This window comes from Grammomys surdaster, unplaced genomic scaffold, assembly GCF_004785775.1.
Source record: "Grammomys surdaster isolate TR1022 unplaced genomic scaffold, NIH_TR_1.0 222, whole genome shotgun sequence".
NCBI classification, from domain to species: domain Eukaryota; kingdom Metazoa; phylum Chordata; class Mammalia; order Rodentia; family Muridae; genus Grammomys; species Grammomys surdaster.
Window position 1 is genome coordinate 2,133,707 of NW_021604667.1, and position 22,524 is coordinate 2,156,230.

Genomic DNA, 22,524 nt, shown 5'->3' on the forward strand with positions numbered 1-22,524 from the left:
TGTGAATAAGATCAAGACAACTATTACATGAAACATAGACTTTTCTTAGAAAAAATGCTGAGGTGCCTACTGAATATATATATACATACATACACACATATACATACACACATGTAGGAGGAGCTAAGGTGGGAGGAGTAAGGAGAGGAAGAGGAGGAGTTGGGAGAGGAAAAGAAAAAAGGAAGAGGAGGAGCTAGGAGACGAGAGCGAGAGCGAGAGAGTGAGAGAGAGAGAGAGAGAGAGAGAGAGAGAGAGAGGAGATGGAGGCGGATGTTCACATGTCTGTAGCAGTCAAAGGTAGTTGGTATATCTAGGTTGGGTATTGGGTTACACTTCTGATTGTATGGGTATCCTGTTACTGATCATTACCAAATATATAAGCCTTTGATTAATCTTTAAGCATTAGAGTCTCATCTTTCTACTGAGCCCGTGTGGATGGCAGGATGGCCTGGACAATGCCCAGCCTTGCAGAGACAGCATGGGAGATTGAGCCATGTCCCATGCCGACGTCTTGTGGGTGGCAGGGCTGGTGTTTCTAGTTGGCCATTTCTAGCTTCAGCACACACGTGGCCTCTGGCCGAAAAACATGGCAGCTGGGCTAGGCAGAGCTGCTGCAGCTTAGATAGTCGGATTAACAAGTGGCTGATTTTAAATAATTGCCACAACACATACGTACTTAGGTCTAGGGGAGTAGTTCAGTAGCAGAGCACTTGACTACTATTCATGAGATTCTGGATTCATTAACCATTATCATCACAATAACAACAACAATAGTAAAATAACAATACACAAAGAAACCAGTAATAGCAAAATTTGTTCACAAGCATATGCAAGTCTCACACAGCTCAGAAGATACAGCATAGATACGATCAAATTAAGCTTCACACATCCTGTCAGGAGTCTGTTTAAGTGGTGTGGGCAAGCATGGGATGAACAACAGAAGCAGATCCTTTTTACTGCCTCACCCAGTCCCTCGCCATAGAGTGGCAAACGCGGCACGCCAAAGCCAAGGTATGAGATAGCAAAAACCTGCTTTCAAGCAAGCAGAGAACGGGCCCTGCAGCCACCACACCAGTGCTGTGTCTCTAAAGCCCGCGATAGGCGCTGTGAAGTCAATTTCATTTAGCTTACTCAGAAAGAGCAGGGCTTTGTTCTGCTTAACCCTCCTTAACACTCCTGCCAAAATCCAGGCGACACAAAATCAAACATCCTGTTTGTATTTTCTCTGTGGAATAAAAATCCTGAGGTTGAAATTCCTTTGTTCCTCTTCCTTTTCTTTTCCTCTTTCATCTTCGTGGTCCCTAATCACAAGGGACTTCGTAGAAGAGTTAGGAATTTGGTCCAAGAAATAAACACACAGAGGATAAGCACCCCTTCTAGTTTGCACCCTCTGAGCTTAAAAGCCGTCGTGGCCCCTTGTTCAGTCTTTGGCCAGAGTAGATGGTATGGAGGCTACTAAATTATAGCTAGACTCTCACTGCCTTGTGGTGTAAGAAACCTGCCCAGCCTAAAGGGCTTTTTGATTTAAAGTTCTTTACATTTCAGCCCTCGAGAAGAAACGTGTAGCTTCCCTTCCTTTGTCTGTTAAGTTTTACATCAGTTCATGACTGAGTGAATTTGTTTGCCTGTATTTTTCTTGTCTTGAAAGTTTCTTTTCCCACTGGAGCTCTTACTGTTTGTTCTGTGGCTGTCCTTAGATTTTGTTTTGGCCCTCCTCCGTCTTTAGAAGAGAGCTTTTCTACTTGGTTACTTTTCTTGTTGCTGTGACTAAATATTTGACCAGAAGCAATTGAAAGGAGGAAATGTTTATTCTGGCTTACCATCGGAGGGGATCATTGTCTCATGGTGAGCAAGACATAGCAGCAGGTGGGAGGAAATGTGGCTGGAAGCTCTGGGGTCCTGCTGCTCATGTTGATTTCACAACATACAGGAAACGGAATGGTGAATGCTGGCGTTCACCTCACATTCTCCTTTTTTCAGTCTGTATAAGATCCCAGTCCATGGAGTAGTGCAGCCCACAGTTAAGGTGGGTCTTTACACTTCAAAGTAATCTAGATAATGTCTCTCAGGCATACCCATAGCTTATCCTAATCTAGATAATCTCTCCCAAGTGTCTTGGAGGTTTGTCTCTTAGGTGTCAAATTGACAATTTATTAGACTCATCACAGAGTCTAAGATTATAGGTAATTTCAAACCGCTTGGCCATGAAATTAGACATTTGTACCACCTGTACAAGTTTCTAGACTGAAATTTAAGCCTATGGTATTATCTTGGAAGAGAGAAGTTAGACAGACCATGAATTTATATATTTTGATTCTAGAGAACAAATTGATTGGTTTGTAAGTTTCACAGGGAAAGGGAAGGAAATGTATCTGGAAACCACGTGTAGTGGCTCACACTGTAATCCTAGCACTAAGGATGTAAATGTAAGAAGATTAGAAGTTCAAGGTCACCCTTGGCTACACAGAGAGTTCAAGGTCATCTTGGGTTACATGAGGCCCTGGTTTGTTTTTTTTTTCTTTTAATGGAGGAGTAATGGAAGAATACATCAATGACATTTGTTTTCAGTCTCCAAGTTTCCATTGCTAAATTGGAGGAACTCTATTGAAGGAAGTCTTCCCTTAATCCAAACACCTTAGAACCCTGACCTGCACTCATTAGAGGCAGGAAATCCTCCTTTAGCTTTACCTGGTATACATCACCCGAGCCATTGTGGCTCATCTTTGGACTGCTGTAAAGTAATACCTTTGGGATAATAAAGATCTTTTGAGATTCGAAGTGAGACTATTTACTACCTGAGCTAGTTATCCAATGGCCCAGCGACACTGGTGACAAGTAAATATATATTTACTTTTTGTATATAATCTAGTTATAGCTCCTTAAGTCACTGGGTATTAAGGCAGTTTACTCTTCTTTCTTTCTCTCTTTCCCTCCCCCTTCTTTCTCTCTTTTGCTCTAACCTGCTTGCAAAACAACACAATGCAAGGATGTCACTGGTGGGGAAAGATAGCTCTTTCCAGATAAGGCAGTTATTTTATCTGGACTGATATCTAACTGAAGGCATTTTTTCTTACTATTGTTTACCCCATCACTCTGATAATGTGAAATGCTTTCTTGTAAGACAAGCTGGCCCTACTCTGATTTAAAAATGTCTCCCCGAAGTGTTTTCAGAATCTCTCTATTCTAGTAGACATTCTAGTAATGGACATTCTAGTATATACCTCTATCATCATAGGTAAGAGTCTTTGTGTTTATCCTTCTAGAGTGTCAGGAAGAAGGGAGAGTATCAGAAAGGGAAGGAGAAAAGTGTATGTGGAAGTGTGTACATATACAGATGGATCACTGGCTGGCTGGAATGTGTTTGAATATATGGATGCATATAGTCCGGGCTATCTTGTAGACTAAAGGAGGAAGATTAGCTGGAAAGTCAGACTTGATTTATATATTCCAAGCTTTCTGCCTACTAGCTAGCAGTATAATCTTGGGCATGTTATCTCATCTGTTTGAGTTTTAATGTCCTCAGCAGTAAAATAGAGTTAATGATAATTACCATTTATTAATATATAACGTTAATTTTAATGAAAAATAATATTGCATACAACCAGAAATATAGTAAGATAAATGTATATATATTCTTAAAAGTACAATAGGCTCAATTATGAAGTTCTCAAGAAAAAGTTTTGTATATTAGTAGTAGATAACAGATTAATCATCATCCTTATATGTATAACCTAATAATATGTTAAAGCATTCAGATATGCTGAATAGTATATGTCTGTAACACTAATACTCAGAAGTTTGAAGCAGGTGAATTAGGAGTTACAGGCCAGCCTGAGCTACAGAGTAAAAACTTGTCCCTGAAAAATACCCAGGGCAAGGAATCTTGCCCAGGGGAGGTTAGTACATTCTTCTAATTGCAGTACTTTAGAAACTGAGGCAAGAAGATTTCCAGGGGTATGAAAACAAGCTGGCTTGCTACATAGCAAGACCTTATCTTAAAAAAAATTGTGCATGTAGTTCAGTGATAGAATACTTTTCTCACATTCGTAAGGCCTTGGGTTTGATTCACACATACACACACACACACTCACACACACACACACACACACACAAGGGGTGGGGGGCAGAGCAAAATAGTCAGATGCACAGAATTCAAGTAGTAAAGAAATAATTGTTCTGTATTGGCTTTTGTGATAGTTTGATCACCTCAGTGGTTCCTGAATCAGCCCTGAAATCATACTTTAGAAACCCATTTAGTATTGTAAAATATATATGTTCTGTAGAAAATATTGTAAAAAGCTTGCATGTAACCACTTGGTTTCAGAAGTGAGATATCCGCAGGACCCTAGCAATTGTCCATATGCTTTTTTGCAATCAGGACCTTAACTACTTCTCCTGTGGTGATTTCAATGAAATGTCCCCCATGGTCTCAGTTGGTGGCACTATTTGGGGAAGCATAAGAGGTTTGGTCTTGGTGGAGGAAGTGCATCTCTGAATGCAGGCTTTGAGGTTTCAAAGCCTTCTGTGATTCCTCAGATCACTTTCTCTGTTGTCTGCTTGAGGTCTGAGAAGTGAGCCTTCAGCTTCAGACTCCAGCCACTTTGTCTGTCACCTACTATCCTTGTAGGACCTTAACCCTCTGGAAACATAAGCCTCAAATAAACTCGCTCTTCTATAAAAGTTGACTTGGTCATGATGTTCTCTCACAGCAATATAAAAGTAACTAATACAACCCCAAAACTTCTATCTTGAGTTAGATTTTGTTCCTCATAAGTTTACCATGTATATATGGAGCTCTAAATGGTATCAGCTGGTTTGGCCTATGTCCTAAAACTTAGGCAGATTCTGGTTGTTGGTTTTGCCTTGTTTGTTTTGATTTAGTTTGATTGTTGTTTTTATTCACAACATGTATGTGAAGTTTGTTCTCTTTATTCTATTGTAGAGGGATACTTGAGTTGGCTCTAGTTTGGAAATACCATGGATAGCCACTGTTTCTTCATGTGCCAGTGTTTGCCTGTTTTTCTACTAGGCTGTTTGTCTCTCTGCTTTATATATATATTTTTTCTTGCAAGCTCTAGGTATGTTTCAGATACAGGCCTTTTTTTTTTTAACCTGCATATTGCGAACATTCGCTCCTGGTATGTAGCTTGGCTGTTTGCCCTTTCAATGATGCTTTTAGATAAACTTAACTGAGTCAAAACTAAGAATCTTTTCATTTATAGTGTTTCTTTGAGTTTTCTTTATCTTTATCTCTGTATCATATATATGTTCTTTTATTTTATGTTCCAAAAGACATATTACTTTAGATTCTATTTTAGATTTATTTTTCAGATCACCTGGAATTGATTCTTGTCTATGATAAAAAGACAGTCCACTTTTATTTCCTTATACAGATAGCCATTATAGCATTTATAGAAAATGATATTTGTGCATTAAAAATACTCCCATGGCCCTGTTTTAAAATGTTACATTTGTCATAAGTCAAGAATCCATGTCTGGGTCTATTCCTGATCTTTCTATTCTGTTCCATGGATCTATTTGTCCTTCTTTTAGTACACTCTGTTTTAATCACCGTGGCTTTATAATAAGTTCTGATGTTTGGCGGAGCAAGTCCTCCCACATCCTTGTTCTTCAGATGTGTCTTGGCACTCAGCCCTTTGCATTTCCTTATTGCATTAAAAATCAGCTTGGCAAGTTTTCCCCAAAACAAATCAACAAATAAAATAACTCATTACGATGTATTGGGATTCACCAGATGTTTATAGTCTTTTTTTAAATTGATTTTTTGAGAATTTCATATATGAGTACTATATTTATATAATTTTCACCCTTCTCCCTCTACTGTGTCTCTTCTTCCTCTTTCTCAAATCATTGATCTCTTCTTCTTTTGACTTCTTTTAAATTAAATATATATAGTATAAAGCTGACAGCTTCTTCCTCTCAATTGAACACTCTTGAGAAGTTAAAATAAACTGATCAAGATTTGTCTCCCTTTTTTTCTGTGCTCACCATCTTGTTAAATGTGAGCCTCACTTCTTAAGTCATCATTAGCTGACCCCTAACTCCTGGTCCTGTTTCCGGTGAGCCTCTCTTTACACAAAGTAAATCTATGCATCTCTGAATGTACAGAACATCTTTCATTAAGGGTCCACAGATTGCTTTAAAAACATCTACCTTTCCCAAAGCAACTGAAATAAGATTTAATGGAAGTCTGGTACATATTTTATATGTAGATAGATGTATGCACATATTTTATTTATCTATTGATAGTGACTGCATTAACAATATTACTTATTATTGCTGGGGAAATTATCCATCCACAAAAGGCTGACACCAACTATTACTTAAATAAAGAAAAGATACAAGGTTATCAAACACTGAGTTTTTCCCCATAGTAACATGATGTTCAGAGTCTGTGTGCATGCATGTGTATATCTCTCTGTGTGAATTGGTGTGCTTACAATAGACTCAGGTAAACAGGTTGGCCAAACAATTTTTTTATAATGGAATCTATTCAGACACTCTGAACACTAATCTGAATTTTCTTGGACCAGACAGGAAAAGGCTAGAATTAATGCTACAAAATGATTTAGTTATGCTGCAAAAATGAACCAATGCATCTTTCTATATGTAGCTCAAGAATGAAAAGAAAATGCTTTTCTGAAGCACTCGGGATGAAACACAAAAGGAGTGCCCCTCCCACAGGCTTTGACAAATAGTACTGTGAAACCTTAACCAGCAATGTCCCTGTCTGTTTTAAAAATCTTATTACAGTTTTGTCCTATTCATTTCCTAAATTTCAGATTATTCTTTGAGCCAGTCACAACACCTTGTGGGCACACCTTTTGCCTGAAATGTCTTGAGAGATGCCTCGATCATAATGCGAAGTGTCCACTGTGCAAAGATGTTCTTTTACAGGTAAACCCTCTTTCTTTTTTGGTTGTGTTAGCTTATTTTGTATTAGCACTGTGCTCAGCCAGATCCTAAGCCACTGTACTGTGCTTGACCAAAATACACCGCCCCCACCATCTGTTTATTTCTGCTGTCTCCTAGACATCCTTCCTCTCTCCACGAAGTCCTTCAGGAAAATGAGGCAACATTTAGCTTTCAATAACTGTCAGTAATGAAGTTCATTTGTGTAAAAAGCAAAAACATGCAATAGATGATAAACACAAGGCTTGGTTCTGATCCCATTGTGGTACCTCATAAACAATAATCTTGAGTGAATTTTTGTTTCCACTATCCTTGAGCTAGATAGCTCTGACTTCTGCATGCAGTGATGTTTACTTGTGCTTCAAGGAGGTCAGCTGCTTAAGGCCCCTGGCACCACACCCTCAAAGAACCCTCTCGGATCTTCAGGGTAGTCTTTTTTTTTAACAGCTGCTCAGGAGCTACTGTTCTTACTAGCAGATATTTGGCTAGTAAAGCTCTGAGGACTTCAGATTCTTTAAAATGAACCCCACCAGCTCACATTTTCAAGTGGGCCTCACAGATTTTCCTGTGGCAAAAGACAGAAATCTTGTCTTGCTTTCCTTCCTTCAGAGACTTATCAATTTCAGCTTATAACCAGTATTGATATTGTTTTGAGCTTAAAATACTTGAAGAGAGGTAGCGGATACCAGGTTAGCTCTAGAGAATAGTAATGCATGCTGTCCCAGGATTTGGGAAGCTGAGATAGGAGCTTTGTAAGTTCAATGTCTACCTAAGACACATAGAGAAAAAAAGACCTTGTCTCAGGAATGGGTTCATAGAAGTATATGTCAAGACTTTCTTAACTCTTGACAATAAGAAGATGGAATGAGCCCATCATCCAGAGTAGCCTTGAGGATGTGTATTGGGATTGGGAAAGTGCTGAAGTCACAGCTTTCCTTTGATTAAAGAGGTAGGATTTGCAACCTGATTGTAGATAAGAATTCCATGGTCCTATTTAAATGAAACATCTATGGTGTGTTAACATGACAAAGTTCAGGTCAAGAGAAGGAAAAAATACCGTATGCTCAGCCTCTAGATTCTAGAGAAAAGCACTGTTACCATATTAGGGTGTCTGCTTCCTGGAGTTTTGTTTTAGCATCACCAGAGGGGTCACTTTCCTCCCTAAATTGTCTACCTCTTGAATCAACTGCTTTCCTCTAAAGCCTGGAACTAGGCACTGTTTTTTTTCCCTGTTGCCAGGCAATGGCAGTAGCTGATAAGGCATCCTGTAGGCAGATGCTGTGGAGTCTCAGACTCAGAGGCTAGAAGATATTCTCATCTATCTCTGTATTTATTCAGGGCCATACTTATGCCGTTTAACAAAAAGATAAATATTCCAATCATGTTTGTTGCAGAATAGAGACTCCTGGGGAAGAAAATTGTCTAAAGCCGGCAATTTGGTACTCAGAAGCTCCCTCTACTGGGCCCCATGGCAATCAATTCTCTGAGATATTATTATTTATTATTATTTGGGGAGTACATATGAGTACTGTATTTAGTTCCTTTTCCCCTCTCACTCGCCATCCAACACTGCCTGTGTTTCCACACTCCCTCTAAATTTTGAAACTTCTTATTCTTTAACTGATGTTTCATATATGGTGTGTATATAAATATATAAATACAACTTCCTGAGTCCCTTTAGTGTTGCTCATATAATATGTTCTTAAGGCTTACCACTTGAAATTGGATAACCAATTAGGGGGCTTCTCCCTGGCGAAGATTCATTCTTCCTCTCTCAGCAGTAACTAGTTGCCTAGGAGTAGGGCCTCGGGAGATTTCATCTATCCACCTTGACAAGTTTTCTGGTGTTGTCACTTGTTAAGGTATTGTTTAGGAAAGTGAATTGTTGGGATTTCATGGGTTCAAGGTTCCTGTCATATAAGAAGAAAGCCACCTCGAAACACACACCCTGGGCCCCTGGCTCTTCCAATCTTTCTGCTCCCTCATCTGGAATGTCCTGAGCCTTACAAGTAGGGGCTGTGTTGTAGTTGTATCAATTGAGGATGAGCACCACACAGTGAATTGTTCTCTGCATTTTGACAAGACCTGTACTTGGCTGTTAGCGTTTGTGTGGTATTTATTTTAACTAAAATTAAGACTTAAAGGCTTGGTAGTATTGAAGAGCCAGGCATTCAATTGGGATGGAGGTTGGGGCAGGATATGAAAGAATATATGAACATTGCCTTTTGGTTCCCTGAATCCTTTGACCAGAGTCTTTCAGCACTTCCCAGAGAGAGCTTGTAAACATAACAATAAAGAAAGCAAAAAGGAAATAAGCGCCACCCCTCTTTACTTCAAACAGGAACATGATCTCAAATCCAAAGCTCTAGCTCATTTGTGAGATTTTCAAAAGTCTAATGCCTTATTTTCCTTTTTAAAATACCTTTTTCTAATGTTAAAGGATCAATTGTATATTTTTTAAGAAAATCAAAACTCTTAATATCCAGAAGGTACACACATTGTGGCTGTATTAGCTTGCACATTGTGGGTCCAAATCACAACGTTTAGTGATTTGACTACTATCTGGGCTTGGTCCAAAGTTTTCTGGGGTTTTCTGTGAGCCATACAATAGCTCATTACCTTGTTCCTCTTCTAGTGCTTGCCATCAAGAAAATATAGCAAAAATGTAATAATGGAAGAACTCATAGCTAAGTTCCTGCCAGAAGAACTCAAGGAACGAAAGAGGCTTTATGACGAGGAAATGGAAGAACTTTCTAAGTATGTATATACTTTTCTCTATTTTCCTTTTCATGCACACTAGCTCACAAAAACTGTCACATTTCTTACCAGCTCCTTACTCAAATGATATCATGTGAACTGTTTGAAATAACCATGGTGAGAGTATTTACACCATGAAGTCAACAAGTGCTATAGACTGCCCCTTCCATCCCCCTCAGAAGCAGTTGTTAAACTTTTACCAGCATGCTTCCAAAGAAGCTCAACAGCCAAACCACAGAGTCACCTGATACATCTCAGCACTAGGGACCGTATGGTATGAGGAGTGAATTAAGGAGCAGCTTAATTAGGAGACCACATGGAACAACTAGAAGATTCCTTTGAGTCCTTAAGCAGCTGATGGGATGGTTAAAGAGTCGTGTGACGCATGCACATGCCTGGAGTTAATACTCAGCTGCATCACTGAGTATGTTTTGTAGTCCTAGATAACTTGAAGAAGATAGCATTTACATTATAGACTTGTTCTGAAGACCCAGAGAGTTTGTGCATAGCAAGCACTGAATATGTGACAATAGCGCCTGTGCGTGTTTCCTCTGCTACACATAGTGTGAGAGGTGAAGGGTCGGGATGAAGACATAATTGCATCTTCTTGTGCACCTCTTGTGCGCTTTGCAGAAAAAGCAGGAAATGATAGCTAAGGCCGGACCCACTGACTGCTGCCCTCCTCCCTGCCCTCCACAAGGGTCCTCTCAGCATTCTGAAGGTGAACTCTTTCCTGAGGGGGAAAAAATCTCTTCTGCTTATATGCCCCCTGAGAAGAGATCATTGTTGAACTGTGCATCCTGTTGGTCTGGATGTGCCTCTTGGCTCATATAATATTTTTCTCAGAGACTAGAAATCTTTGTTTCTCGTTGACTTTTATAGTGAAACTACCCTGTACATTTTTAGCTTTTTTCCCTGATTCTTCACTTTACCTTTAACCTCTCTCAATCCTTTTCTCAGCTATCACTTAAGGTTGTACTAATCACTCCTGGAGCATACTGAGGGGCTTTCTGTCTAAAGGCATCTCAGACCTAACCCCTTTTAAGATGGAGGCAGATGGCAAATGGCCATACATTTCTTGGCCCATTTAGGCGTAGTGTTCATGCCACTGGATTTACTAGATGATTCAGAGGACCAGGATCTATGAAGAGCAGGCCCAGTAGTGGTTTCCTAGTGGGCCATATGCATGAAATTTCAAGGGTATTTATTGAAAAGCAGATTCCTGTATCCCAATTCCAGAGTGAATGCATCAGTAACTCTGGAGGCCTAGTCATCTAGATTTAAGTGTCTACCATTATTCTGATGTCCAGGAGCATTTGAGCATTACTGGAATACATTATTCTTGGCAGTCTATTGCTGGCTACTCCTCCTGGCTGAATCTGCTCTGAATGATCTCTGAAGGCTTTGCAAATTGGAGATGAATATAAGGACTTTCCAGGAGGTTTTCTACTGCTCCTATGAAAACTGGTGCATGTATACCACCGGTACCACCTTCTTCATGCCCTAAGCAAAGTGCCTCCAATTAATCTGTCCATTTGGGCAGAGAAAGGAGAGGAAGGAGGAACAGAGGGAGAGGAGAAATGAAGTAGCAGCAGAGCTGTCATGCGCAGTAAGTTTATAGAGAACTAATCAACAAACTTAGACTATGCAATGACAGTTTAGAATTTCAGCCTTGGTGTAGTCTGCACTGGATCATGGGTCTTGGCCTACAGCATCAGGTGCATTTCAATGCTTTTCTATCAGCCATTAAAATTCGATGGCTCCTTGTCTTTCTCCAAGGGAACTATATCATGACATTTGACCAATCTTTCTGTGTTATGCCACCTTGGATTGAGATCCATCTCATCTTCTCTTCCTGACAGCTTAAATAAGAATGTGCCTATTTTTGTGTGTACCATGGCCTATCCCACCGTTCCTTGCCCCTTGCACATCTTTGAGCCTTGTTACCGCCTGATGATTCGGAGATGTATTGAGACAGGCACGAGACAGTTTGGCATGTGCCTTGGAGATCCTGTCAAAGGGTAAGTGAAGAGGCCTAGAGAAGAGGAAAGTTGACTGGAGAAGTATTTCTGTTTTACTTTGGAAGGCTCCTAGAGGTGGGGTCAACAAGTCTGTGAGGTTAGCCAGCTCGAAACACCAATTTTCTGTGAGGTTGACAGTCTCTCTTGTGTCTGCTTTTCAGTATGAGAAGCTCCCTATCTAAGAGAACCCTAGAGGGAATCTTTCATCCAGCAGGTGGCATACATTGTAAAACTTGTCTTGTAGGCTAGGGCCTGCCTACCAGTCACAAAGCCCTGACATCAATCCTCAGCACTGCATAAACCAGAAGTGGTATTGCACAGCTACAATCCCAACACTGGGAAGGTAGAGGAGAGAATACAAGGTTTAAGGTCATTCTTGATTACATATGAGGTTCAAGGACAGTCTGGAACACATGAAAGCCTGTCTCAGAGATAAACATCACAGACAAAACCTATTGTCTTGTAAAGAGTGTTAAGCCCTAAAGTTACACAACCCATTTTTACATTTGAGCCCTGGCCTTGGAGCCCCTTTGACATTGGACAAATCATTTGGCCATTCTGTCTCCAGGTTCTTTGTTAAGTGAGCATGATGGTATGCCTACCTAACTGGTCTTGCTTATTGAGAGAATCGATGAGCTACTGATGCATACCAAGTACTAAGTACAGTTCCTGTCTGAATGAAACCATTTTGGTTATTGTAACCTAATGCTGTATTGTAAGCACTATTGAGATAGGGTTTCATAATATATCCAAGTTGGCCTGAGGCTCACAGTATAGTCTAGGCTGACAGCAAACTCATAGAAATCTGATTTCAGCCTCCTCAGTGTTAGGATTACAGGTGTGAGCTAACACATGTAGCTTTAATCAACAGAAATTTGTCCCTAAAATTATCAAGACTATGAAGTCTTCTACCAATATGCTGGCATCTGATAATAGGCATTGTTTGTACCAAGGACTAAATCCAGAGCCTTGCACATGCTAGGCAGGCATTCTACCATTGAGCTGTATTCCAAGCTGGTTTCATTTTAATTTGAGACTAGGTACCACTAACTAGCCCAAGCAAGCCTCAAATTTGTGATTCTCCTGTTAACAGCCTCTTTTGTATCTAGGACTATAACTGTGTGCTATCATGTTCAGGATGTGATAAGGCCTTCCTGTGTTCTAACATGGTAGAAAGACAAAGTGAGAAACGGTGACTCCAACCTGCCTATTAACAATGAATGTGCTCTTGCAGTAATTAATCCACTTATGTGGGCAGAGAGCTCATGGCCTGATCACTTCTTAAATGTTCTGCCTTCTAACAGTGTTAAAATGGTAATTAAATTTCAACGCAAGATCTGAGGAGGATAAACATTTAAGTCATAGTACTGGCACATAGTATGTGCTCAACAAATGTTAGCAATTATTCCATTATGTTCATGTCTTTGTTTTTTCACAGATGTTTCCTATTGTGTAGCCGCAGTTGTAGATCTGGGCATAGAAATCCTGTAGCAATCAGCTCAAGGTGTTGAGAATGCCTGGGGTACAGGCCAATAACAATAGAACTCACCAACAATCTACTTTCTTGACTTGATTCTCAATAAACAGGTTTGCAGAATATGGCTGCATCTTAGAGATCAGAAATGTCCAGTTCTTTTCTGATGGCCGATCGGTGGTTGACAGCATAGGCAAGAGGCGCTTCAAAGTGCTCCATCAGGGTCAACGGGATGGCTACAACACTGCTGACATTGAATACATTGAAGATCAAAAGGTGAGAGTGGCCAGTGCCAAGAAACCTAGATGCCAAATTATCAATGTAGCTTGATATACAAAGATGATTGCAAAGGGGTTTCTCAGAGTTGCCTTGAGGCCTTGGGGTTTCTCACCAAATTGCTCCTGAGTTAATGCTGCTGAACTGCTGCCCAATTGCACCCATAGTCCTCCCTTTTCCTGTCCTCCTCCGTGCTTAGCTGAATTGTAGTTGTGCTTAATGTTTGTCTAGTCTAATCACTGAGCCCATTCAGCCTGTGTTAGGTCTTTGCTGGGAACACTAAGGGCTCGATTTAGCATGGGATCTACATACACATAAGTATTTTAAAGATGGGTTGATTTATATTTTCCAACTTATTTCTTTTGTGATTATTGTTGATTCAAATACAAATTTGCATTTTTACAATGTGCAGCCTCTCCAAGTGCACTCTTCCTAAATCAGAGTTGTTTGCCATCTCTGAAAGCAAAAATGGTTCCATGTCCAATTAATCCTTGCTTTTTGGAGTTAATGGGTAGATAAAGAGGTCAGTAACCCTATGTTCAATTATATTTCTTATGTAGTGTATTAATACATGATTATTGGGTAAATGCATTTGCTCTTGAAGACATAAGAGGCACACATATAGTCATATCCACCTTCCCAGTGAATAGGAAAGAAATGGATGTAAAAATGGAAGGGGCAGAGGTGCGGCTTAAACTATGATGCACTTCACTCATGCGCCTTCAGCTGTGCCAGCTCAAGCTTCTGAGTGTCTCTTTGTTTGCTGTTTCAGGCATTGGCCTCAAACCTTTTGTCTTTCTGCTTTCTCTGCCATATTGGTACACCAGGTGCTGGGTGTTCCATATCTTACACAGGAAGAAGCCAGATGGGTGAAGGGGAGGCAGGTCAGAGTCTCAAAAAAGAGTCAGGTGTCGAAAACAGTTCTGAGGCAGATGGAGGAGATGGAGGTTGCTTCACTTTCATTCTGATGGTTTCAGGTTCAGGGAGACGATTGTGCTGAACTCATGGGGTTACACAACTGTGTGTATGAGCAAGCATCATCATGGTTTCATTCACTCAAAACATCTCTGAAGAATCGGATACTAAATCACTTTGGTCCAATGCCAGAGAAAGACGAAGACCCCCAGGTATATAAGAATATCTGCTTATGATAGTTTGCCCCACCAGGGGGGAATGTCCAGGGTTTGTGACTAGATGAGTATATAGTTGTCATGCAGAAAGTCAAGTGCAGAAAAGAGGACAGAATCCGTATGGTATTGTGTAGCTAGGGAGTGAGCATCATGAGTAAGGGTCCCAAGTCTGAATTGAGTGAATAGTGATAAATAGTAGGAACTTGGAACTAAGACAGATATTGAGAAATAAGTGAGACTAGAGGAAGGGAGCACAGATACCAACAGAATCCAGAGCTACACCATAACATCCAGAGTGTTAGGGTGACAGGATATATGCAAAGGCCAGGGAGTAAGAGAGGTGATACCCAAGGCTACTACTTCCAGCCAGCTTCATGTCCCCATTGCTGCAGGAGCTAGGAGGTAGGATCACTTAGCCTATAAGAACACAGCTGCAGAAACCTTCATGTCCATCCCATCTATGCATAGCCCTGCAAGTCTAGACCCTCACCATTTTTCCTAGCTTGAGCAGGTCTGGAGATAGCTGACTCCCAAGGACATAGTTTGTCAGGTTCTACTGGATTGTCTTCCATGTGAACCAGCTCTCCGTGAGTTCAAGCTGCAGATCCACAGTCGGCTAGGAAAGTGGGTAGAGTTTGGTTTCACCAAGCCTTGCCTGCATCTTTCTAACTGTGACCTTGGGTAAATCCCTTCCCCTCTTTCAATTTTTCTCTAAAATCAGAATGGATCATTAAGAATCTCTAAAGTTCCTCCTCCTCTTACATTCTGAGGCTCCAAAATGCTTCTCTGTTTCCTAATTGGCCGAGGTGCCTTGCTTCCCTCAGACCAGAGAGTAGAGTAGCTTTTCCCCCCTCCTGATACAGAGGCATCATCATTTACATGTTCTAAAGAGAGCAAGGCCAACAAGTGCTTTCTGGTGATCCATCTCTTGGCTGTTGTGACTCAAGAAAACAGCATAACTCCGAACAAGGTCATGTTCAAGCTTAATGTTCCCTTCACCTGCTGGGGAACATTCTCTCCCAGTCAGGCAAAAGATAGAGATCAACAATGCTAACCACATCTTCCACAGGAGAAAACACAGATGCCTCAGTGTGATTCATAAGGCCTTAATGACATAGCAAGCTCAAATCATTTCCTTCCTTATTAGTTTTGTTATCTTGTTGCCTTGGTGGTGGCAGCAGCAGCAAAAACCCATCCAGCTTGCTATATCTAACCCTGTAGCCCCAAGCAGTTCCGAGAAAAAGGATGTTGTACCTTAGTGGGAGGTTTCTCAGAAACAGCCACAGTATTAACATCAGCTTAAGGATCTGTTGCTGATCCTGGGAAAATTCAGAGGATCAACCTGGTAGTGTCTAGATGAAGCTAAAGAGACAGAGAAGACAAGAGTTCACAGTCATTCAGAGAGAGAAACACATGAAATAATTTGGAGTAAAATAACCTCATGTGGAAGGAGTTAGGTCAGCCACATGTGCTTCTCTATAAGCTGAAAGCTGACTTGCTTTGAAAGTTGTGGGAAAAAAAAACTCCCTTGAGGTTTAGCAATAAATGTCTAAACCATGTTCTCAGGAAGCTGATGACAAAGAGAATTCTGGTGAAGGATTGATAAGGAATGTGAAATGTCTTTTTAAAAGGAAAACCTGAGGGTTAACACAAATGTGTTTTCTAATTGGGATGTTTGGTTGCTGTTGTTTGAGACTGGAAATCATAGCTCTTGATTCCAGGGGAGAAGATAGCTATAGTTCTGTTAGTGACATGGTATATTTAGACTACAGCCTTCCACCAAAGAAAGAAAATGATGAGAGTTAAAAGACATGCCAAGCCCAAAGAGTCATAGGATTAAAGGCCCAAATTTGAAATGGATCAGGCCAAAGGACCTAACCAGATCCTTAGAAGTGGAAGGAACAAAGTAGTGAGTACTCCATCTCCTAAAATCATACTCCCTACAGAGCATAGTGCATCTTTTAAAATGTTAATTTGCTTGGTTTAACAAGTACTAAGTATGGATGTGACTAAGGCAGTTATATTCAAATAAGCATTCAGAAACCGGGGCTCTTCCATTACATAGCTCTGCCATCTTTAGAAGGTTACTTTTTCTTGATTCACGAAGACTGATAATCACCATGTCTTCAGTCTTCCTAGAGAAATGAGGAGAAGATGGAGAGATGGCTCAGAGGTTAAGAGCATTGACTGCTCTTCCAGAGGACCCAGGTTCAAGTCCCAACACCCACATGGTGGCTCACAACCACCAGTTAAAGGGAATCTGACACCCTTTTCTGACTTCTGTAGTGTACAGACATACATACAGGCAAAACACCATACACATAAAGTAATAAAAATTTTTTTAAAAGAAATGAAAAATTGGAAGAAAGAGGAAGGCAGAGATTACATGTTCTTTTCCCATACATAAGATGACTGGGAACATAGGCGTATCACTTCTCTTTATGTTTTTAGCCAAAATTTGATCTTATGATCTCACCTAACTGCAAGAATGCCTGAGAAATAACAGTTTTCCTCACCCCCTGCCACCATGTAACTGTATGCTTAGCTGAAATAAGAGAGGAGAAAAATGCTGGATACTCTCAGCAGTCTCTGCCACATGCAGAAGCAGTTCCATGTGGAATGTTTTACCTTCTGCATGTGGACTTCTTTTATACATGGACTGCATGGGATCCATGAACTCTGTTTCTCTGTTGCAGGTTAATCCAAATGGTCCAGCCTGGTGCTGGTGGACACTGGCAGTTCTTCCCCTGGAAAGCAGAGCTCAGCTTCCCTTCCTAGCAATGAGGTCCTTAAAGGATAGACTGAATGGTATTCGGCGTATCCTGGCCTTTATATCGAGAAACCAAAATTAATGGGACTGGATTGTGGAAGAGGAATTTCTGTCCTCTCCACTGCCCTGGGGCAATGTTCTTGTAAACATATCTAATTGCAATAACACCTTAACAAACGCTAGTACCCTAGAGAGATGTTATTCTTTTTGACCACACAGAAATCAGGTAGAAAAGACCAAAAGGATGTGACCTGTTTTGAGTTTCTGTTCAGTTGCTTCTTGACACACTATGCTAGCACACAAACAGCAGAAGTGTGGAAGAGGCCAAAAAGAGTTGATGTTTAGCATCAATTTTTCTGAAATTAAAAAGTCACTTGTCTTTCATAGCTGAATGAGTGTGTGGTTGAAATGTCAAGCAGAGATACTACTGTTGCTGTGTTCTTTCATTGACTTGAGGTCTTATTTCAAATGGTTCAGGTTTTATAAAGCATTGTGTAAAATAATGTTCATACTTCTTTCTGTTTTAATAATTTATTTTTTGCACTACTACGTCCTTTTTCTACATGTACGTTTGTAACTGTTTAAGTGTACATTACTGAACAGTCCATTGCTTTATTTATTGATGTGGCTGACTATGTATGTAGGGAGGATAACAGTACTAACCATGTGCAATGTTCTTTCTTTATTCAGTTTTTGTTGAATTAATCCCACTTCTTAGACTCTAATATAGTTCAGGTCTTTTCTAGTGGACTAAGTTTAAAAGAACTTCAGAAGAATTCTAAAGTATCTTCACAAATTCCACATTTTCCATTTGAATTAAGGAATAGAAAATACTTAATTGATTTGACATAAATTGTGGGGTATACCAAAGTAAAGTAAAAGAATCCAGTTTCCATGTGTAGTACAGAATAAGGTTGAGAGAAGTATTCAAGATCAGAAAGAGGAATTACAGGTGTCTTTTTATTACAATCTATTATAGGTTTAATATTCACCTTTTTTTTAAAGAAGGAATGACTTTCAGTTTGGTGTGCCTTTCCCATATCTTCTGAGTTCTGAAGTTTAAAACCTGCACCCACATGTGCTGAAATACTTGAGTAACTATTTCTTTCTTAAAGTATGAAGAAACTGGATAGGTTAGAACCCCTTTTAAATCACTATAAAAGATCCAGAGAATGAATCCACGGTTTTATGTAAACACTGCCTTCCCTCCTGGTAACGATGGGCCAAAGATTTCAATGCAGGGGGAGAAAAGACAGTGAAGAGGTGGGAGTAGTGTTTCTGAGCTTACATAGTGCCAGTCTGAGTCCTTTGGTGTCAGAGAAACCTGAAAAATAGAGTGTGGGAGTGTTATCGTGGCAGAGGAGAAAATGAGAGTTAGGAAAGGTGAATTGTCACATTTTCTTTCTTACTCAAATTACTCCCGATTTTGGACAGCTATGGTGTGTTATTCATATGTAGCCCCTCTACACTCTGTTAACGAGAGAGAGGAAGAGAGGAGAGAGAGAGAGAGAGAGAGAGAGAGAGAGAGAGAGAGAGAGAGAGAGAGAGAGAGAAAATTGATAAGGATCAGTCTGGGATCTATAACCACCAGAAACATGGAAGAGGCGGGGCTTGCGTGTGCATTGTGTGTGAGAGATGGCCTCTAAATGCTATGAAAGAGACTCATTAAAGCAGAAAGCAACTTATCACTGGCACTTGCTTGATGGAGGCTGTGTTGTCAGAGCATTGCCAGATTTGATGTTTGCAATAATCTGGGCTGGTGAAGAATGATGCAAGTGTACGGAATGTAAACACAGAAGTAGATACTATCCAAGTTAAAGTCTAGAGGGCTTAGAGAGCGGAAACAAGCTTCTCCACTTACTACATGTGTTACTTTGGCGAGTAATTTAACTTCCATTGAGTCCCAGTTTTCTTATATATGAAATGCTACTTGTGCTCACATCAGCAGCACATATACTAAAATTGGAATGAAACAGAGGAGATTAGCATGGCCCCTTCACAAAGATAGTAGGCAAATTTGGGTAGTGTTCTATATATTTTACTAAAAGAAGAAATGGCAGTGATATTAATAGCATATAGGCTTGTTGTTAGGAACATTAAATGGGACATGTCAGAAATTACTTAACACAGTGCCTTGATGATGGGAGATATTTGATAAACTATAATTATTATCAGCCACATTGCAGAATATCATCAATGGTCTACAGTTGCGAGAAGCACTGCCTTTACTTGCAATACTCATTTGCACCCCACTGTAAATTCAAACCACTGATTCTAAGACCACAACTGGATACTTTGCAAGTGACTCCTGTTGGGGTTAAGACCAGCAAAGTAGAGCTAGGGATATATCTCAGTTGCTAGTGTTTACCTGACATGCATTGGGACACTGGATTCTCTCTCCAGTACTGTAAAAATAAAAGAAATGTAAGGGAAATTAAAAGACTGGAGAGAAAATGAAAGTTAGATGTAGACACTAATTTCTATGCCAAGAAAACTGTTCCCATTTTAATTTGGGCTAAAAAATGGTGTTATATTGGGGGACATCTAGAATTCTTGATAGAATGGAAGCCTTAAGTTCTAGCTCCATAATAATAACCAAACCACCCCTCCCTGTTCTTCATATGTTGAGAATGTCAACTAGAACGATTAGAGCAATTAGATTTCAGAACAATTAGATTTCACCATCTATGGAGTTTGCATGTAGCCAATAGTATTTCTTTCTGCTGCCCCAAATAACAGGCTCTACTGTGATGTATTGAAAACCTACCATGTACCAGGTACTAAACTGAGTGAGTGATCTCATTCACCTGAGCACATGAAATAACCTTTTAGACAGCATTGTTAGATATATAGAGAAGAAAACAGAGACGCTGCAATTTTAAAGAATATGCCTATGTAACATGTTCAGTGAATGGCCAAGCTTGATTCTGTTCCCACAATGTAGCAGATCTTTGAACAGTTTGCATTATATATGTTTACTCAATAGACATGACAATCAAATCACAAAACCCCCTAAGAGCTCAAATTGAGAAGTTCAATTCCTTTGATAAGAGAATACCCAAGAGTACATGGAAATCTTTGCTGGGCTAAATAGCACTTTCCTTTGAGCCTGGATCCAGGTTGGGTTATTCTCAAGTTGCAGTAGGCTTGGACTTTCTTTGGGATGTACATACTTGGGCTAATCCATTGAACTTGACCATTTTTAACACCTGCGGATGGGTTCTGTTTATAAGCTCAGCCATGAGACATACAGAGATAAAATTTATATCTCAGCTGGAAGGACAAGAGTACCCCTTGTAGACAGTGCCACTTTCTTGGGTTAGTCTTTCTTTCTATCTTGAATTCATGACTGACCCAGACCTTGTAGATTATTTTCTCTGTGTGTGGGTATGTATGTATGTATGTATGTATGTATGTTTGTTTGTTTGTATGTGTGTATGTATATATCTGTGCGTGTGTACACACACACAAAGAGACCCTAGGTAGCAAGCAGACCTTATGCCTTTCTGCTTTGTACCGTACTATTGCTGCTAGCTAAAAACCAGCAAAATGTAGAAAGTAACAAATGAAGAAACTACTTTTCAGTGGATAATTTGAACAAAAAAGATGTTTGCTCCTCATTTACGGGGAGCAGAGAACTATTCCAATAGCTTACCTTTTCTGAAGGCCAAGTGCTTCGAGTTCCATGCTGCCTCAGTAGCAGGGTTGATGGCACATGTGGTGCTGCAACCTCTGCCTGTGGAGCTGGCCTGGGTTCAGATAATCCCCTGTGAGTAGCCACAGAAGCCTCAGAACTCCCACGGCTGGGTCACTGCACCCCTGTCAACAAGTTGTATCCTGTTGATAGACTACGACCCCCTGGAGCCTGCATTCCCTGTGCCAACTCCCATTTCCAGCATGTGAATTTTAGCCATAGATTCATCCCTGAGTTCCCAGCTTGTTGACTGTGTGTCCATTTCAACTCATCAAGGTAGAAATGGGCAGGCTGCAAGCCCATTCTTGGGTCTAAGGAGTGAGGTTTAGATTCTGGATAGAAGACAGCTCTACAAAGTATACAGAGCACAGGCTTGCATTCTGGCATTTCTAATGTTCAGAGGGCAGGAATGGAACCATGCACAATGTACACATTCAATTCCTTTTAGAATGATAGGTCCCATTCAGTATACTGCTTAACTACTTAATAATCTGGATTGTGTACATCCAGTGATAAAATGAAGAACTTTTCACTTACAAGTGGGTGTTTCCAAACATGTTAAAATAACCTCCCAAGAGAAGTGCCTGGAACTGCTGTTCCTGGTGTCACTTTAAAGCTTTTTGCTTCACGACTCTGTAGCATTTGAAGCCTGTTTGCAGCCACAAATGTGATTAACAGAAGTTTACAAAGCAACACTGTACCTTATGCATTGTCTTAAAAGTCTGTGGACATTCATCAGTTGTTCAAGAAATGATGACAACCAGTGAGATAAAAAGATAGTAAATAGTTCAGCATGGCACCATTGGCTGTTGTTAGACTAGTTTCATTGATACATGCAGTGCTTTGTAATGCCAGGGTTAAAATATCAAGCAAGCCAGTCAAACAGTGGCAAGTGTGTATATGTGTTTGGTTTCCATTTGTTTGTTAAGCAGCCATTTTACTTTCCCATGGTCATGAGTTGAAGGGAAATTAAGATAACGCTCCCTCCCTACCAATGCTATTCAACTACCTCTATATGCCTGACTTCTTTAAAAGGGTTCCCTTCTTCTAAATCTGCACAAAATAGTTTCAGCTCATCTACATTGTAATCGCAATGTGATATAGACAGTCTTTGTGAAAAATTGTTCATTCATTAAACACAAATTTCCTGTTGTCTCTGTGTCTACAAAAGTGTATTCTATCTTAGAAAAGTAATTAATTGGCTGGGATGGACCTGGTGGTATTGGACTACTGTCCCAGCTACATGGGAGGCTGAAGCACGGGGATTACAAGTTCACTGTCAACCCTGTCAAAAACTAAAAACTGGGCTTAATTGTGCAGGCCTGTTATCCTACCTGCTTTGGAAGCTGGAGTAGGAAGGTTGCAAGTCCAAGGCCTAAGTCAGTGTCAGAGTGAGTTCAAGGCCTGGAGCATGCAATGAAATCTTGTTTCTCTCTCTCTCTCTCTCTCTCTCTCTCTCTCTCTCTCTC

The 22,524-nt window shown here is 40.3% G+C and overlaps 1 protein-coding gene and 1 non-coding gene across 3 annotated transcripts in view; both read left to right on the forward strand.

Annotated features, from left to right (window-relative positions):
* Window positions 1–17,747, forward strand: part of Lonrf3 (LON peptidase N-terminal domain and ring finger 3) — a 32,533-nt gene extending 14,786 nt beyond the window's left edge. For both annotated transcript variants that reach the window (XM_028773143.1, XM_028773144.1), the window contains 6 exons: window positions 6,804–6,918; window positions 9,569–9,690; window positions 11,553–11,711; window positions 13,299–13,461; window positions 14,439–14,588; window positions 17,288–17,747. In XM_028773143.1, the coding sequence (XP_028628976.1) occupies window positions 6,804–6,918; window positions 9,569–9,690; window positions 11,553–11,711; window positions 13,299–13,461; window positions 14,439–14,588; window positions 17,288–17,443 (865 nt within the window). In that variant the 3' untranslated portion in view covers window positions 17,444–17,747. The remainder of the gene's footprint in view (window positions 1–6,803; window positions 6,919–9,568; window positions 9,691–11,552; window positions 11,712–13,298; window positions 13,462–14,438; window positions 14,589–17,287) is intronic.
* Window positions 17,748–19,293: 1,546 nt separating this feature from the next.
* LOC114625818 lies at window positions 19,294–19,400 on the forward strand. The gene has a single exon (XR_003712137.1). It is a non-coding gene; the product is annotated as a U6 spliceosomal RNA (small nuclear RNA).
* Window positions 19,401–22,524: the final 3,124 nt, after the last annotated feature.